This window comes from Somniosus microcephalus, chromosome 18 (assembly GCF_052327205.1).
Source record: "Somniosus microcephalus isolate GS21.2 chromosome 18, FLI_Smic_1.0, whole genome shotgun sequence".
Taxonomy (NCBI): Eukaryota; Metazoa; Chordata; class Chondrichthyes; order Squaliformes; family Somniosidae; genus Somniosus; species Somniosus microcephalus.
Genome location: NC_141004.1, coordinates 19,073,003 through 19,092,669, shown reverse-complemented (window position 1 = coordinate 19,092,669; position 19,667 = coordinate 19,073,003). Strand labels below are relative to the sequence as shown.

The 19,667-nt window shown below is 45.4% G+C and overlaps 1 protein-coding gene across 2 annotated transcripts in view; it reads left to right on the top strand.

Annotated features, from left to right (window-relative positions):
* LOC147105077 (S-adenosylhomocysteine hydrolase-like protein 1) overlaps positions 1–19,667 on the top strand; it is a 111,308-nt gene that overhangs the window by 33,238 nt on the left and 58,403 nt on the right. The window contains exon 1 of one of the 2 annotated variants that reach the window (XM_086011143.1): positions 6,095–6,230. The exons of the other annotated variant lie outside the window; for it this stretch is intronic. Within the exon in view, the coding sequence (XP_085867269.1) occupies positions 6,210–6,230 (21 nt within the window). The 5' untranslated portion in view covers positions 6,095–6,209. Of the gene's footprint in view, positions 1–6,094; positions 6,231–19,667 lie in introns of those variants that run through there. 2 annotated transcript variants of the gene reach the window in all.

Sequence of the window (19,667 nt, the reverse complement as noted above, 5' to 3'; positions counted from 1 at the left end):
GTAGAAAAGGAAGGGTGAAAAAGACTGTAGACTTAAAAAAGACACGTTCAAAGCCTGGGACCAGAGCACAAACCTTGGTACTAGGTGACGGCTCGATTTGGAAAAGCTACAGAATGTCGAATGTGGGAAATGGAAATTGTCACACAGGTGCTCTTGTAAAATTGGGGCCAATGTGCCCCTTTCGGACAAAGCAGGAGGAGCTAACTGTGTGGTGTATCAGACTGGGGATGCTTGATGCCGATTCTGGATGCCTTAAATGGGAAAGCCTTCCGTTTCCTGGCATTAACATCACTCACCTGGACATAATTTTTTTTTAAGTGAGAGTGAGGTGATTGGCATCACAAGACTTAACTGAAAGAAAGAAAAACTTGCATTTATATAGCTCCTTTCACGACCACCAGACTTTCCAAAGTGGTTTACAGCCAATGAAGTATTTTTGAAGTATAGTCTCTGTTGCAATGTAGGAAACGTGGCAGTCAATTTGCACACAGCAAGCTCTCTCAAACTGCAATGTGATGATGACCAGATAATCTGTTTTTCCAGCGATGTTGATTGAGGGATAAATATTGGCCAGGACACCGGAGATAACTTCCCTGCTCTTCTTCGAATAGTGCCATGGGATCTTTTATGTCCAACTGAGAGGGCAGACAGGGTCTCTGTTTAATGTCCTATCTGAAAGATGGCACCTCCAACAGTGCAGCGCTCCCTCAGCACTGCACTGGAGTGTCAGCCTAGATTTTTGTGCTCAAGTCTCTGGAGTGGGACATGAACCCAGAACATTGTGAATCAGAGGCGAGAGTGCTACACACTGATTTTTTAAAATTGCATTGTAAAAAAAACTCATTATAATCCTTGCATATGAAATTTTGGAACAGAAAATGATTCACCGTTGCTCTCCCTCCGTGATGAAAGTCGTGACTCTTTTAAACATCCTCTCATTCAGATCTTGCCCTTGTTGTTATCTTATAAACTGTTGACCCATTACCACTTAAATTGCCGGGTGGAGGATATGTTTCTCAATAGTGGAAAGGCCTTATAATGACATGATTTCAGGTTAAGTTGTTACTGCAGTTTCTGGTAAACTACCTTTTATGAAAGGACCTAATTATTCGTTCTGCATCATTCGTTCGTTAGTCCCTATTGGTAAACTTCTCCCTTTTTCTACACCTCAATCTCCAAATTCTATATTTAATATAGGAAGATAATTGACCAGTCTTGCAAAAGTTTAACAAAGATTGATATTCGTCTTTTGGATGAGATGTTAAACCAAGGCCCTGTCTACTCTCTCAAGTGGGCGTAAAAGATCCCATGGCACTATTCGAAGAAGAGATGGGGAGTTATCCCCGGTGTTCTGGCCAATATTTATCACTCAATCAGTATCGCTGGAAAAACAGTTTATCTGGTCATTATCACATTGCTGTTTCTGGGAGCTTGCTGTGTGCAAATTGATTTTCCTACATTACAACAGTATCTACACTTCAAAAGTACGTCATTAGCTTTGGGATGTCCTGAGGTCATGAAAGGCGCCATATAGATGCAAGTCTTTTTTTATTATTGTATGTGGTTGTCATTTTACAACCTGATGTAATTTGATAATTATTTGTTGCCTTATTAAACACTGGTGTCTTGCGCTCTGAAGGGAAGGTACTGTAAGGTGGATATTTTTTACCTCTGTTTGTACATGACGCATGTTTTTACAGCTCAAAAAGGCACAACTTTATTTTTAAAGAGAATAATTCAGGGTGAGCATCCTCTGTCTGCTCAACATTTGATGGAATAGGTATCCTCACACTGCCATCCCCATAGTGCCTCTGCTGTGTGTGCAACCACACCATGTCCTCCTTTTGTGCCATTGCTTGTTCTGTGGCTTCCTGGATAACTGATCGCAGAAGCCACACAAATCTCAGCTTGAAAAATGAATGTAATGAAATTTGGGAAGTGTCTGTTAAATGCAGTGTGGTTGGCGTGATGACAGAGCGATGACAAACTTGCTCAAATGCTGCTGGTAATCCCCATTCTGCGCCATGTTATAGTGGCCTCATGCTCCCACCCCTGTTGTGTCTCTTTATTGTGACGCTTTCCTCTCTTTAACACTCCTAGGCTTGTGTCCCACGTGTGTGTGTGTGTGTGCATGTGTGTGTTCAGGAGGGTGGAAGGATGAATCAGTTTGAATTTATCCTTGAATATAGCTACATTTGTCCTTTAAACATCATTTTATTTTCTTGCTTTCCCACATTACAACAGTGACTACACTTCAAAAAGTACTTAATTGGCTGTAAAGCGTTTTGGGACGTCCGGTGGTCGTGAAAGGTGCTATATAAATGCAAGTCATTCATTCCTTTTTTCTTAATCCATTCCCCTCACTCAAGTGGTCCTGTATTCCAGTTTGTGTCATGCCACTTAACCTAACCTAACCAGTAAAATTGGCCCTTTTTTTTTTAATTGGCGAGGTCTGGGGAATTCACATTTTTATGGAACTATCCAGGGTCTCTGTACTCTGCAATAATTGTATTGGAACGTTTTAACAGCTCCAATAAAAGAGAGAACGAGTGCCAATCTTTCAAACTAACGGCCTTGGTAAATGTGAATTTTTACATCTCTTCTGCTTTAGATGTAGACCTTTGGTTAGGTTTACACGGGATGCCATTTCTGAAGAACTGTCTTTAGAGTCGGAGGGTCTCCTGAAGAAATGTTTCCAAAAGCTGAAGTAATGGGGCAGAAATTCCTCCCCAAACGCGTGAGTACGGAAGGGGTACTCGCGCGTCTGGCCGGAGGAAATGCCGGTTTTCAGCATGCACAGCGCATGCGCTAAAAACCGGCATTTCCTCTCCTCTAACCCAAGAGTTGAAGAGGCTAGCGCGTACGCTGTAGGGGGCAGCGCGTGCGTCTTGGATTTCCTCTGGGGGATTTGCGCATGTCTAAAGGCCTCCAGTCTTTACGCTTGTAAAAAGCACACGTAAGTATTTATTTTTACAGGTAAGTGGTGTTTTAGTGTAATTTAGAATTTTTTTTCCACAGGTTTATTATTTTAAAGAATCTACAATAAGGCAAGTTTAGTTTTAGACCCTTTTTATTAAAAATTAATTTTTTTCAAAAAAAGAAATTATTGTTTAAATTATTTTTTTAAACTTATTTATACTTAATTTAATGATTGGGATTTTTTTTAATTTTTATTTAAAGTTTAAATAGTGTTTTGGGCCCCCGTAGTTTTCTTAAGTTTGACAGTTCTTACACTCAAACTCATGAATGAACCTTCCCCTCCCCTGATTGGTTGTACAGTGCTCACCTGATCCCAGCCGGCACATCGCACTAACTACACCGCTGGATCAGGTAAGCACTGCGCGCCGACATCAGAACCGGGCCTGTGACAGGAAATGCAAGCAGGCCCGGGCTTCAGATGTCAGCGCGCAGGGTGAGTGCAGATCGGGGGCTTGCACGCGCGGCAAGCCCCCGACACCAAGTTCTGGGCCATTGTGTTCAGTGATTGGTTACAAATTGACTGTCTTGTGCATGTTTGGGTTCTGTAAACTTAAGTCAGTGTTGGACTCTAAGCACACAACTAAAAACCTGTATTGGATAAAGTGTGCAGCTCATTCGCAGAGGTCTTTGCATTTTGGATATCTGAAACTTTCAATACAACTTGTATTTTTAAGGAGCTGTGTGCCTGTGTTAGTGAGGAGAGCTAATATTCCAATTCCTCCGAATTTTAAGAGTGTGCACTGACTTACTATTTCCTGTTAGTTCGCTGTTTGTGACCATGCATGGAATGGATCACCCGCTCTGCAGGGTGCGTGTAATCATACAGGGGCACACAGTGCAATGGTCGACAGTGTGTCATGCCAGCTGCTGTCTATTTGGGAGCATTTTGGGGGTACAATTTGAACACTGTCGCCCCCATAAAGTTCTTAAATAATGGATTCTCATGGAGTTATTGTATGGCTGCAGTATCATCTCAGACAGCCCAGTCCCCTGCTACGATTCACATTTAGTATGTAGTTGGGCCCAGCAAACGACAGCACCAGACTCACTTCCCATACAGCACATTATATTGAAATAGTGAGCGTATATAAAATTTCTGTTAGTTGTGCTAGAATTTTATGTGTTGCCTACTTATAAAGCCAATGTTACAACTGTCGGGGGGGTGGCAGGGCAGGTGCGTTATGACGTTAACTCTGTGTATAAAAAGATCATCTTCTTTTGATAAAGCCAAATGGTAATTCTCTGCCTGGGATCTAAAAGTGTATTTAAAAATTTGCCCAATGTGGGTGTATGGTTAGACCACAAGTTAACTGTTTCTGATGGCCATTCAGTCTCCAGTGATCAGCCACTATGGTACACCACAAAGGTGCCACCAATCAAAGACACTTTGGATTAAATGTTGAACTTTTTGTGTGGGTGTTCCTGGCGGCGTGGGGGATGCTAATTGTGACATCATGATTTGCTTGGAATCGGTTAGTGGGGAGCATTACTGGACAAAAGGACTCCGAGGGTGGGGGCGCCCACAGTCTCAGGCTAGTGGAATTGGTACTGTTATGTGCAACGTTCCCTGTGAGCTGCGCTTTGTTCTGCGCAGCCCGTTTCTTTTAATGCGCGGTCCCTTTTAAATTTCTACGCATGCGCGGTATTTATAGTGTAAAAGCCATGAGCGGCCTGCGCGGGACCTTTCCCATTACTGCACGGCCGCGCAGCTTGGAGGGCACGTTGGTTATGTGGTAGTGTCATGGTTTACGAGTAATTCACTTTTTGCCAAATAGTAATCATTTTAGTGACTGTCTCTGAGGCTGATTTAAGACTCTCTCCCTTTCATCAGTGTTGACTGAAACTTGTTTTCTGAAAACGGCAACTTACCCCCTAAAGGGGAATTCTTGAGTGCTCAGTGAGGGACTGAATCAGCCCCCAGCCCTCTTGCTCAATGTTGCGGTTACAGCAACTTAGAATTAAAGCATCACCATTGAAATGGGCTCACCCTGTGATTACCGCAAACCGTGCAGAAGTTGGCAGAAAACAATCTTTTTGAAGTCAGCTGGCAGATTTGAATATCAAGTGTTTCTGCACACCCTTCAACCCACCCCACAGGAGGTAAATGCGAGCAGTCGGCTTGGATTCAAGCCTGGGCTAGATGGATTTTTTTTTTTTAAAAAGGTGACCTTCAAAGCTTTTGGTCGGCTCAAGTGCATACAGACCTTTTAATCGGCTCCACTTGACCTTTCCTGTTTGCTTTGCGCACTCGTGAGTGCCGTGGAATGTCCTCATTTATTTCTAAGAGCACATTTCTATTGCCTGCTTAAGCACTGCATTGTGGTTAAGGACTTTTAAGGAGGATGCTCACTGTCAAGGCAGGGGAAAGGACAGAAGAGTCATGCACACCATCTTGCAAACATTTTGGTGGTGGTGATACATTTTGACACAAGTGACGTACTTGTGTTGCATGTGTTACTGAACAAAAGTTTATATCCGGTTTTTAGGACATTGCCCTTTTATCGATATTAGTGCTGATATTGGGTGAATATTTTTGCCTCTGACTATAATGTAATTTTTTCTTCCAAGTATTTATCCAATTCCCTTTTGAAGGCTACTATTGAATCTGTATCCACCGCCCTATCAGGCAGTCCATTCCAAATCCTAACCACTCGTTGCGTAAAAAGATTTTTCCTCATGTCGCCTCTGGTTCTTTTGCCAATCACCTTAAATCTCTGCCCTCTGGTTACCGACCCTTCAGCCACTGGAAACAGTTTCTCTTTATTTCCTTTCATGATTTTGAACACCTCTATCTAATCTCCTCTTAGCCTCCTCTGCTCCAAGGAGAACAACCCCAGCTTCTCCAGTCTCTACACGTAACTGTATTTCCTTCGCGTATGTATTTCTGGTTTGGAAGCCTGGGTGAACCCTAATAAAGGCATTTGATAATTTATTTAATTGATGCCAAGAGAACCGTTGCTTTATAATGGGCCATAAATTGATATTGAGTGTTAAAGAATTTTGAATGTCAGAAATTTCACAATCCGTTAATATGAAAGCTCTTTGTGAATGCCTCTGGAAGGTTATGGGAAATCAGGTCAGGTGACTAAATCTATTTAACAGTGAAGTTTACTCAAAGCTGTGGGTGGAGGTTAGACCAATTCATTCCTTAGGAAATGAGTTGGCTGTGAAACACGAAATTATAAAAACACGCTTGGGGATTTATACTCCAGGATACAAAAGGAAGAAGAATGTCTCAGAAGCACATTAAGGTATGATTTCTATTTTCTTTGAGATTTTTGCTTAACGCTAAATGTTTTACGGCCCCAGAGATAATCTTGAGTGGAGTCTGTCACTTAATTTACAAGCTGGCTGCATGCTTTTGACTTGAAAAACCCATCAGAGAGGTTTACTTTGAATCCGTGTAGTTAAAAATATGTACAATTGCAGTCATTTTGATCCCGAATAAAAAGGTCCCAGTTCATTTAGAAGAGGCGTATACATTACACCTTATTTTATTTAACTGTTTTAGATTAACGTATCCTCATTCTGCATGCTTTTTAAAAAAAAAAAAAAAAACATTTAAAACTGATTTATTGCTGCCCAGATGGCTTGGACGGTAAAGTCACTCCCACTGGCACTGAGCTATCCAGATCAGGAAGGTCCAATGTTCAGTTCCCAGTCTGCGCTGGGTGTACTGATCTTGGCTTGGGTGGCAGTAGGGGTGCTATTTGGCTATAGTGTTCTGGGTAGCACAGAATCAGTCAAGCTTCCCCATCCAGCAGTAGCTGCTGCTGAGAAGTGTGTTTGCTTGCACATGTGGGGTGAAGACAGGACAGGGTTCAGCAGTGATTGCCCCTAAGGTTGAATAATCTGTTAAAAGAAAGAAAGACTTGCATTTATATAGCACCTTTCACGACCACCGGACGTCCCAAAGCGCTTTGCAGCCACCAAAGTACTTTTTGAAGCGTAGTCACTGTTGCAATGTTGATGCTCGTTGTCTCAGCTCATGCGTGAAGACTTGGGTGAGGTACTGTGGGAGGGCACAGATCTATTGCAGGTTGGGGCTTTCAGTGGCTATGGGAAGAAAATGTGCAACAAAAAAATGCTATTTGCCATTTTGTTAATTCAGGTACTCTCTCCAGATCAGCTAGACTAATGGACGCAACTGCTGTTGATTAAGTGTAAAGTACCGTCTGTCAAAAGGAGAAATGGGCAACGGAGGCACTGAACGAATGAATGGTTTCAGATTAGCTACGGGTGAAGTTGAACAGGACCTAGGGGATACTGGAACAATTGCACTGGTGTCTTTGGAATGGCAGTCCATGATTCCATCTGTATTTAGGTAAAAACCAATGGCTTTAGTTATGAGGAAAGCCTGGAGAAACATTGAAAGGAGGTGACTAAGAAGGGACCTTTATAATGATGTGTAAGATATTAAATGCTATAGAAAAGTTAAAGCTGGAGCACCAGGTCAAGTTAAACCTCGACTGTAGGGCAAGCACTCCAGAATGAAACTGCTGAAGGGCAACATTAAGGCTGATGTGAGGAGGTGGTTCTTCACAGAAGGGAATGGTTTTCCAGGTAGAGTAGTAGATGCAGAGTCCCTGATTGATTTAAGAGATAGTCGGTGTTATGACTGACTGTAGTTTTCTCTAAATAGGTCAGCTAAGATGGGCATTCTTTGTCTGTATTTATTTTCTGATCTTGTCGGTCTGTCGCTGTAGCTTATTTTGCCTGTGAAAGGGGAGGGGATTTACACTGCAAGTGGGTGGAAGCTCACAGGTATAGTCTGTGGCTAGGGAACAGAGATTCAGGGTCACCAAATCTCTGATTACAAACATTTCTGGGATGCGAGCAGTAGGAGAGTTCCAGCTGTGAGATGCCCATGTTAATCTTTCATTGCTAAAATCAAATACATTAAACAGTTCTGAACTCTTGTCACTAATTTCTACTGCACAATGCTTTTAATAGTCAAAACCAAATGGTAACTTCTCCTTCAGTTGGAAATTCAATGTGGGCAGGTGGTCTAGTCTCCTGATGGCAAGGATGAAGATCTGGAGGAGGAGAAGCAGGTGCAATCTGTAATCTTTGGAGCTACCATATATACAGTTTTGCTAATAGTGCAAAGTAGTGTGAAGCAGAAAAGTAACTTTTCCTGTCTGCTTCTTGGTACGTGTGTGCAATTTCCTGCACAAGAACACAGGATGGGTGGACTCTGACTAGCCGTGAGATCCTGCTTTAGGGATTATAACATTGGTTGCTTACGTACTTTCAGTTTTCATGCATTTTTAAAAAATTCTTTGTGGGGGGTGGGGGGAAGAAATACCCTTCAGAGTTTCTGATCCATTTCCTGAAAAGGAAATACAAAAATAAGAAATGATATCTGGGTTGGGCCATATTCTGGGCTACCAGATTCAACTTTAAAGGTGGCCAGGTTCTTTTTAATTGCAACTTAGGATCTGGTCGAGTACAACACTGATTTTATATTGCATGCTGCACTTTCTTTGAATTCCCTTTATCCAAGCAGAGTTCTGAGGCAGGAAGTATCACATTTGCACAATTTTTATGACTGATTTTATGAGGTTAGCAATCCTAGTTGGTTACATAGGTACCTTGTAGCAGGTATTTCAAAAACAGTTGCTGAAAACCCTTGGGGGTTTGATTCCCATGCCAGTAACATTGGGAGAGTTGTAGCAACAGCTTTGGGGAGTGTCCAGACAGGATATGAGGAAATTCATTACAAAGTCATTGTGCTTGCGGAGTCATCTTATTTGGCTGGGTTTCAGTGAGATGTCTGAAGAGACATGCTATTCGAAATGACCACTTAGAATCCTAGAATAGTACAGCACAGAAAGAGGCCCTTCGGCCCATCGGTCTGTGCCGGCCATCAAGCCCTGTCTATTCGAATCCCATTTTCCAGCACTTGGTCCATGGCCTTGTATGCTATGGCATTTCAAGTGCTCATCTAAATGCTTCTTGAATGTTGTGAGGGTTCCTGCCTCTACCACCCTTTCAGGCAGTGAGTTCCAGATTCCAACCACCCTCTGGGTGAAAAAGTTTTTCCTCAAATCCCCTCTAAACCTCCTGCCCCTTACCTTGGAACATTGACCCCTCTACTAAGGGGAAAAGTTCCTTTCTATCTACCCTATCTATGCCCCTCATAATTTTGTACACCTCAGTCAGGTCCCCCCTCAGCCTTCTCTGCTCTAAGGCAAACAACCCCAGCCTGTCCAGCCTCTCTTCATAACTGAAGCGCTCCAGCCCAGCTAACATCCTGGTGAATCTCCTCTGCACCCTCTCCAGTGCAATCACATCCCTCCTATAGTGTGGTGACCAGAACTGCACACAGTATTCCAGCTGTGGCCTAACTAACGTTTTGTACAGCTCCATCATAACCTCCCTGTTCTTGCCTTCATTAGCCGAGGCATAGAATAGAAGTATCCCATATGCCTTTTTAACCATCTTATCTACCTGTCCTGCTGCCTTCAGGGATCTATGTACATGCACACCAAGGTCCCTCTGATCCTCTGTCCTTCCTAGGATCCTACCATTCATTGTGTATTCCCTTGCCTTGTTTGTCCTCCCAAAATGCATCACCTCACATTTTTCAGGGTTAAATTCCATTTGCCACTGTTCTGCCCATCTGACCAACTCATCTATATCATCCTGTAGCCTGAGGCTTCCCTCCTCGCTATTTACCACTCCACCAATTTTCGTGTCATCTACGAACTTACTGATCATACCTCCTAAATTCATATCTAACTCATTAATGTACACTACAAACAGCAAAGGACCCAGCACTGATCCCTGTGGTACACCACTGGACACAGGCTTCCAGTCACAAAAACAACCTTCGACCATCACCCTCTGCCTCCTGCCACTAAGCCAATTTTGGATCCAATGTGCCAAATTGCCCTGGATCACACGGGCTCTTACCTTCTTGACCAGCCTCCCATGCGGGACTTTGTCAAAAGCCTTTCTGAAGTCCATGTAGACTACATGAAACTGCACTACCCTCATTCACGCACCTAGTTACCCCCTCGAAAAATTCAATCAAATTGGTCAGACATGATCTCCCCCTGACAAAGCCATGCTGACTATCCTTGATTAATCCTTGCCTCTCCAAGTGGAGACTAATTCTGTCCCTCAGAATTTTTTCCAATAATTTTCCTACCACTGATGTTAGGCTCACTGGTCTGTAATTCCCTGGTTTATCCCTGCTACCCTTCTTGAACAATGGTACTACGTTAGCTGTTCTCCAGTCCTCTGGCACCTCCCCTGTGACCAGAGAGGTTCTGAAAATTTGTGTCAGAGCCCCTGCAATCTCCTCCCTTGCCTCACACAGCAGCCTGGGATACATCTCATCTGGGCCTGGGAATTTATCCACTTTTAAGCCCGCTAAAACCGCTAGTACCTCCTCCCTCTCAATACTAATTTGTTCAAGTATATCACAATCCCCCTGCCTGATTTCTATGCCTACATCACCCTCCTCCATAGTGAACACAGTTGCAAAATATTCATTTAAAATCTCACCTACATCTTCTGGCTCTACACACAGATTGCCACTTTGTTCCCTAATGGGCCCTACTCTTTCCCTGGTTATCCTCTTGCCCTTAATCTATATATATAAAAGAGCTCTTCTGTCTGTCTGTCCCGATGTCTGTCTGTCTGTCCGTCCGTTCTCTATACGTTTGAAAGTTACAGAGCGTACCGATGCGCGCGTCGCCTCAAAAGAAAGCTTGCGATTCCGGACCGGTCATAGGCGTATTTACGTTTCGGCCGGACAAAAATCCCGCCCGCGGTATCCCAAAAACGTTCAGCGTTCCGCTCATTAGCATCTCATTAGCGACCGTGTGACGTCGAGGTCCACCAATCGGACGGCGGGTTCCTTCCTACAGTTGAGTGTCGAGTGACTCGACGATTGACCAATCCTACGCTTCGGTGACCTGACCGGTCGACCAATCGGTGCGTGTGGGCGGGCCTTATCCTTCTGAACCGAGGTGAGTGGCCGCCATCTTGATTTTTCACAATTTTTTCCCCCACACTTTCTGTGTGTTAGGGAACTAAGGTAAATATTTTAATGATGTGTTAGGGAATTAAATAACAATTTAATAGGGGTGGGGAGCCTCAGGAAATCGCGGGGGGGGCGGGGGAGAGCCTCGGGAAATCGCGCGGGGGGGAGAGCCTCGGGAAATCGCCGGTGGGGGGAGAGCCTCGGGAAATCGCGGGGGGGGGGGGGGGGAGAGCCTCGGGAAATCGCCGGGGGGGGGGGGGGGAGAGCCTCGGGAAATCGCCGGGGGGGGGGGGGGGAGAGCCTCGGGAAATCGCCGGGGGGGGGCGCGGGAGAGCCTCGGGAAATCGCCGGAGGGGGGCGGGAGAGCCTCGGGAAATCGCCGGGGGGGGGGGCGGGGAGAGCCTCGGGAAATCGCCGGGGGGGGGGGGGCGGGAGAGCCTTGGGAAATCGCCGGGGGGGGCGGGAGAGCCTCGGCAAATCGCCGGGGGGGGGGGGCGGGAGAGCCTCGGGAAATCGCCGGGGGGGGGGGGGGGAGAGCCTCGGCAAATCGCGGGGGGGGGGGGGGGAGAGCCTCGGGAAATCGGGGGGGGGGGGGGGGGGAGAGCCTCGGGAAATCGGGGGGGGGAGCCTCGGGAAATCGCGGTGGGGGGGGGGGGGGGAGAGCCTCGGGAAATCGCGGGGGGGGGGTGGAGGAGAGCCTCGGGAAATCGCGGTGGGGGGGGGGGGAAGAGCCTCGGGAAATCGCGGGGGGGGGGGGAAGAGCCTCGGGAAATCGCGGGGCGCTCGCGCTGACCGCGCATGCGCCGCCCGCCCGCCCACAGCGGCCGTCCATCAGCCGCGCGATACGCGGGGGACCTCAGCTCCGGACCTCAGGCGCTAGGCAGGGGGAGGGGCCGGAGAGAGGGACGGGGGAGGCGAGGGAGAGGAGGGGAGGGAGGGATAGGACAGGGAGGGAGGGATAGGACATGACAGGGAGAGGGGGGACACACGGGCAGGGAGACCAAACGCCCCAAAATTGCCCACTGACCGCGCATGCGCTGCCCGCCCGCCCACAGCGGCCGTCCATCAGCCGCGCCATACGCGGGGGACCTCAGCTCCGGACCTCAGGCGCTAGGCAGGGGGAGGGGCCGGAGAGAGGGACAGAGGGGAGTGGGGGAGCGGGGGTGGGCGAGGGGAGGGAGGGAGACGGGAGGAAGGGGAGGGGAGGGAGGGATAGGACAGGGAGAGGACATGACAGGGAGAGGGGACACACACACGGGCAGGGAGACCAAGCGCCCCAAAATTGCCCTCGCAACGCGGGGCTCCCCAGCTAGTATACTTATAAAACACCTTGGAATTTTCCTTATTTTGCCTGCCAGTGTTTTTTTATGCCCCCTCTTCGCTCTCCTAATTTCTTTTTTAAGTACCCCCCTGCACTTTCTATACTCCTCTAGGGCTTCCACTGTTTTTTAGTCCTTTGTATCTGCCAAAAACCTCCCTTTTTTTCCTAATGCATTCTTGTATATCCCTTGACATCCAGGGTTCCCTGGGCTTGTTGGTCCCACCCTTGACCTTTACGGGAACATGTTGGCGTTGTACTCTCTTTCCTTTCTGAAAGACTCCCACTGCTCTGATGTGGATTTTCCTACAAGTAGCTGATCCCAGTCCATTTTGGCCAGATCCTGCTTTATATCTATAATAATGAAACTGTAATAAGCTGATGGTTAATTCTTGATGGGGGCCCTTTTAAGCAGTAAAGGGTTGAATATTGCTGTCTTTTTTTTATTCATTCCTGGGATGTGGGCGTCGCTGACGGCCAGCATTTATTGCCCATCCCTAATTGCCCCCGAGAAGATGGTGGTGAATCGCCCTCTTGAACCGCTGCAGTCAGTGTATTCTTAGTATACTTCTTTGTAGCGGTTTGGCACAACTGAGTGGCTTGGTCGGCCATTTCAGAGGGCAGTTCAGAGTCAACCACATTACTGAGAGTCTGAAGTCACATGTAGGCCAGACTAGGTAAGGACGGCAGATTTCCTTCCCTAAAGGACATTAGTGAACCAGATGGGTTTTCACAACAATCTAGTAGTTTCATGGTCACCATTACTGATGCTAGCTTTTTATTCCAGATTTATTTAATTAACTGAATTTAAATTCCCCAGCTGCCATGGTGAAATTTGAACTCGCGTCTCCGGATCATTAGTCCAGGCCTCTGGATTACTAGCCCAGTAACATAACCACTTTGCTTCTGGGGTGGGAAAAAAGCGTTCCAATTGGATGTATAAAGCATTTTGGTCAAGCGTTGTGATGAGGTACAGTTGTGTGGATTCTGTGATATTAGTTTGATCAAACCAACATGGTGTCAGCTGTGGCTCAGTGGGTAGCACACTCGTCTCTGGGTCAGAAGGTTGTGGGTTCAAGTCCCACTCCAGAGACTTGAGCACACAAATCTAGGCTGACACTCCAGTGCAGTGCTGCACTGTCTGAGGTGCTGTCTTTTAGATGAGATGTTAAACCGAGGCCCCGTCTGCGTGCTCAGATGGATGTGAAAGATCCCATGGCACTATTTTGAAGAAGAGCAGGGGAATTATCCCTGGTGTCTTGGTCAATATTTATCCCCCAATTAACATAGCAAAAAACAGACTATCTGGTCATTATCACATTGCTGTTTGTGTGAGCCTGCTGTGCGCAAATTGGCTGCCGCGTTTCCCACATTACAACAGTGACTCCACTTCAAAAGTACTTCATTGGCTGTAAAGCGCTTTGGGACGTCCGGTGGTCATGAAAGGCGCTATAGAAATGCAAGTCTTTTTACCTGTTTTCTTCTTTTCTGAAAAATAGAATAACCCTTGTGTGAGAGTGGTATTCTTGTTTAGTGTATTTTTCTTGAAGGAATCTGCACAGCTCTAACTTGGAAGGTAGCTGTAAGGAGGTGGGTGAGAGCAGCGATTTGTCCTCCTTTCTAAAATGTTTTTGTTTATTTAAAAAAAAAAAAAAAATACACTTCTGTGGAGAGGTGGCTATCCTCAGCTGGATGTTTCCACTGTTGGTGCGGCTGTGATCAGGAAGTACAAGCGACCACCTGGGTTCCAACAGTCCACAATGCAGTGAGTTGATGCATCTCAGTAGTGTGCCACCATCTCTTAGTACAGGTACACTATCCCTTATCCGAAAGCCTTGGGACCAGCTGAGTTTCGGTTTTCGGAATTTTTCGGATTTCAGAAGGTATTATTATAAGACTGGGAAATTTGTATTTAATATAAATTTTAAAAGTTCAGGCTACCTCTTGCGACTGTTCCGTGTCTCATTCCCCTTCCTGCTTCTCTGGAAAGCTGGATATCGGCTGACCCCTACTAAGTTGGCCTGCAAATCAGGTCGGGGGTCGGCTGGGGGCGAGAAAAGAATATCAGACGGGCGTCGGGTCGGGTGGGGGAGGGGGGAGAAAAGAATATCTGACGGGCCGCTGCAGCTATCGACGGGCCGCTGTATTGTTGGGTTCACTCTCCCGGTACCTCCTTCACACTGCCCGGCTCGGCCTGCAATCTCCTACCCAGGAGGGAACTCTGTGACCCTCTGCCTTGCTCAGCGTAAGTCGTGCGCCACTCTGGTCATGTCGTGCGCATGACTTACGCTGAACGAAAAAACTTTTGGTTTTTAGAGGTTTTCGGTGTTCGGATAAAGGATAGTCTACCTGTATTAATATCTTGTACGTACATGACAGTGTTGCAGGGCACACACTTGGGGATACAGGAGTTAAATAATGAATTATTCAGAACTATGAAAAACTAGGGAAAATCACTAAAATAATCAGGACATGTTGAACAAACAATTTCTGATTTAAAACATTGAAATCCTTACTGGATTTTCTGCCAACAACATAGTCAAAAAACCCACCATTTCAAAGCGAAATCCCAAAGTTGTTTTAACCTCATGTAAAATATTTTCTGGTTTGACTTCCTTTGTGTTTCCATTCAATGGACGGACTACAATTCTGAAAATAACTCTAATAAACACGTGTAGAAACCTGAATTTAAGCTAATGGGACTGCTGAGAACAGACATATGAACTATTTGGGTCAGTAAACTAAACCAGGAAAGTGAAAGAACCTTCCACTTCATTCCTCTTAGTCTAAAATCTTACATCGGGGCTGCTTTCTAAAAATGATTATCAAGCGTCCAGTTGTACTGCAGAGTTTTGTCAGTTCAGCATGCATTTCACATCTCCATGCTTTTGATTTAAGACCAGGGCAGTATAATGCAAAGCTTGCTTTTTAATTTTTGACATTTAAAAGTGCGCAGGTGGCCTGTCAGACTGTTCGTACAGTTTAAAGGTTAGAAAAGAGCTGATTATACTTTTGGGTTTCTTCTAACATTGGAAAATGTTGGGACACTGGTGAGTAGAGCCGTACGCATGCTGAGCTCCATTCTGCCTGGGAATCGAGTGGTTTGAGCAGGGAATTATAACTCAATGCCCGCTGACACAACTCTACCGGGTACCCTTGTCAAACCAGTACCTGCGCTACGACTGCAGCATTATGAACTACAACTTCCATTGTGGCAGCCTATGTCAACAAATTCGTGATTGCTGGTGATGGTAATTGGAAAGTGTACTGATTAACGCCTAAAAGAAAGACTTGCATTTATATAGCGCCTTTCACGACCACTGGATGTCCCGAAGCACTTTACAGCCAATGAAGTACTTTTTGAAGTGTAGTCGCTGTTGTAATGTAGGAAACGCGTAGCCAATTTGCGCACAGCAAGCTCCCACAAACAGCAATGTGATAATGACCAGATAATCTGGTTTAGTGATGTTGATTGAGGGGTTAAATATTGGACAGGACACCGGGGATAATTCCCCTGCTGTTTTTCGAAATAGTAGCCATGGGATCTTTTATGTCCACCTGAGAGAGCAGACGGGGCCTCGGTTTAACGTCTCATCCGAAAGATGGCACCTCTGACAGTGCAGCACTCCCTCAGCACTGCACTGGGAGCGTCCGCCTAGATTGAGTGTGCTCAAGTCTCTGGAGTGGGACATGAACCCACAACCTTCTGATTCAGTGGCTATCAACTGAGCATTTTTTGAGCAGCCCCCCAGTATCTGTGTATGTGGGACAGTGCAGATTAAACACCATAGCAAAGACTCTTACAAAGTTGGTCATAAAACATAAGCTTTTGAAATTGGAGCTGTTCACACATTCGGTCCCTGTGTGCCCGCCAGAGTGACCAATGATAGGGCATTGCATATAATGCTCAATATGCAAGTGTTGACAATTGGTCAGTACGTTACATGAGCTGTGTTGCTCTCTAATATATGTTTTGACAATGTGATCTTGTCACTATAATCCAGCCAGTCTGGCCCTTACCTTTTGTGTTTTCCCCTCGTTTGCATATGTTGTTTTGAGTACCATCTGGGCTGTTCCAGTTGTGACTGGCTGAATGCTCCAGAGAGTTTTAAAAGAAACCAGTTGTCTGATGGAGGAGATTCAAAGCTACGTCGAGAGAATTCTCTCGTTCTGTGTAAGCATTATGTAGCAACGGAAAACATATTCTTGCCAAAATAGCAAAAAGTGGAATTTTGGTAAATCGTGAAAAGGTGGGAAAAGACCATTAAAGCTTTGTGAGCAATGCCAGTTAGAGGTCAGAGTTGGATCTGAAGTCTGCAGCAATTGCGCCTCTGACTGAGCACTGAGCTCTACATGCCAAATCCACTCTGGCTTCAAGTACACGTGTGGCTTCTGCTGACTGGTATGATTGCTATGACGATTTATGGTTAGATGCGGCCTGAACATTGCCTGTAATGCAAAGGAGGAGAATGTAAACGTGAAAATGTAAACATACAGAGTGACCGTTTGTGCTCTACTGAAAGCCGTGTAATCTTGATGTTTTGTTGTGTTAAAGGTGCTATACAAACGGAAGTTCTTTAAATGTAATGGCCCTGTTCAGTGTACATTTGGTGTGGTCGAGAGAGCTCCCTGCAGGGTTCACACGCTGAGCCTGCTGCCGGTTGGGCTTAGTCTAAATAAGGCAGCACCACTTGATGAACATAACCGGATTCAAATCTAAATAAAGCAGCTCCAATCATTATGCATCCTGGATTCACACACTTGATCCCTGGGATGAGAGGGTTGTCCTATGAGGAGTAGATTGTGCCTATACTCTCGAGTTTAGAAGAAGGAGGTGATCTCATTGAAACATACAAGATTTTGAGGGGGATTGACGGGGTAGATGCTGAGAGGTTGTTTCCCCTGGCTGGAGTGTCTAGAACTAGGGGGCATAGTCCTCAGGATAAGGGGGCGGCCTTTTAAGACTGAGATGAGGAGGAATTTCTTCACTCGGAGGGTTGTGAATCTTTGGCATTCTCTATCCCAGAGGGCTGTTGATGCCCAGTGGCTGTGTGGATGCTCAGTCGCTGAGTATTTTCAAGGCTGAGATCGATAGAATTTTGGACTCTAGGGGAATCGAGGGATATGGGGATCGGGCGGGAAAGTGGAGTTGAGGTCGAAGAGCGGCCATGATCTTATTGAATGGCGGAGCAGGCTCGAGGGGCCGTATGGCCGACTCCTGGTCCTAATTCCTATGAGCGGAACCTGTATTGCATCAGTTATGCTCATTTAAACCTGTCCTGGGAGCACTGGCTATACATTATAGCTACAAAGCACTGTCGTCTTTGGGAAGAGTTACCATGCGTAAATAAACGTAGAAAATTGCGGACAACTATTACAACTCACAGTTTTTTTAAAAACAATTTAACTGAAGCACCACTGCCATTCACTGCTCCTGCTGTTGTAGAAAGACAGTAATTTTCTGATTTTGTGTAACTTGTAGGTCCGTGGCTCAGGCACGTTGTCCAACCGTCTGCAGCTGGCAATTACTCCGGTTTGTTTTTGCACTTAACGGATAGTGAAAGACCTTCTCATTCAAAAAATAATAATCTGTGTGCCAGTGTACACAAATGCAGTAAGTGAGAGTTTCAATAAATGTTTCTTTAGTGGTGTGTGATGTGGATTGAGAACCTGCTGCAGAGGATGAGTATGCTGGATGCCGCATCTCCTCAAAGCACATATACACTGTAGTATGCTACACATCCATCCTTTAAATAAAACACTGGCCAGCTGGAGCAGCTTCAGCAAACAGGCGGAGACACTGCCAGAGCTTCCTGTATTTATCACTGTTAAGACTTTACTGTAAACGCCAGAACTTAATGCAACTAAAAGTGACGTAAACCATGATTTTCATAGACTAGTACAGCACAGAAGGAGGCCATTCGAATCTGAGCCGGCTCTTTCGAAGAGCAATCCAGTTAGTTCCACTCTCCTGCTCTTTCCCCATATCCCTGCAATTTTTTCTCCTTCAAGTATTTATCCCAATTCCCTTTTGAAGGTTACTATTGAATCTGCCTCCACCGCCCTATCAGGCAGCGCATTCCTAACCACTCATTGCATAACTTTTTTTCTCATGCCACCTCTGTTCTTTTGCCAATCACCTTAAATCTGTGCCCTCTCGTTATCGACCCTTCAGTCATTGGAAACAGTTTCTCTTTATTTACTCTATCTAAACCCTTCATGATTTTAAACACCTCTATTAAATCTCCTCTTCGCCTTCTCTGCTCCAAGGAGAACAAAATTTTGTAGCTAAATTCTTATTCTCCGCAACGTCACTGAAGCAGTGACTTTTTGCACTCGAGAGCAGGGCAACTGTTAAAATCTTGTTCTATTTATGTATTGTATTGTAATGTCAAGCATTTAAGTAGTTAATGGTTAGACATCTCGAGGAACAGCACCTCATCTTCCGATTAGGCACTTTACAGCCTTCTGGACTCTCTCGAGTTCAACAATTTCAGATCATAACCTCGGCCCCTATTCTATTTTTATATATTTTTTATCCACACTTTTGGTTTGTGCCTTTTCCTTTTTTTCTCTCCCACATGGCAGCTGTCTCTCATTCTGCCAGCGCATTTCACACTTCATCTAGAGCCACCCTTTGTCTCTTTACCTGTCCTATTACCATCTCGTCTCGTCTTGAATATCTCTTAATGTCTCTCCACCTCTCAGACCTTCCCTTTTGTTCTTTCATCCCCTCCCCCATTTCCCAGCCCCCAAACCTGCTTTTTAATCTGTTTCATTTCCTGCTTTTTTTTCTCAGTTCTGACGAAGGGTCTTCGACCCGAAACGTTGACTCTCTTTCTCTCTCCACGGATGTTGCCTGGCCTGCTGAGTTTTTCCAGCGTTTTCTGTTGTTCTCTCGATCCTTTCCCCTGCTTGCTCACCCAGTTGTGGTACAGTGCATGAAGTGAGGCATTTTTTTTTTGAAAGACACCCTCTTGTCACAATTGAAAACGGCATTTTTATATCCAGAATGGATTTGAGATGCTTCCCTGCAATAAAGCTATACTGAATATAATTGACGAACTGACCATAAATTATTTAAATTTACAGTTGATTTGAAATCTGTTTTTAGCTGGTGGAACAGCCTTGTGTAAACTGGTGGCTGTTAAGCTTCTTGAGATGTTTGGTAATATTTTTAGCAACCGTTTAGGGATTAGGATTTTGCTAAGCTCCAGTATTGATTGGGTTAGCCCAGGTAATGGGCAGATTGACCATTTTAACCAACTACTTGTTCAGTTAACAGCTGATTTCCATATTGGGAATGACCCTATCCAGACCTCTGATATGCTCATTTTTCTTTTCTCCTACTTCCCTCCTGCTCAGCGATGTACC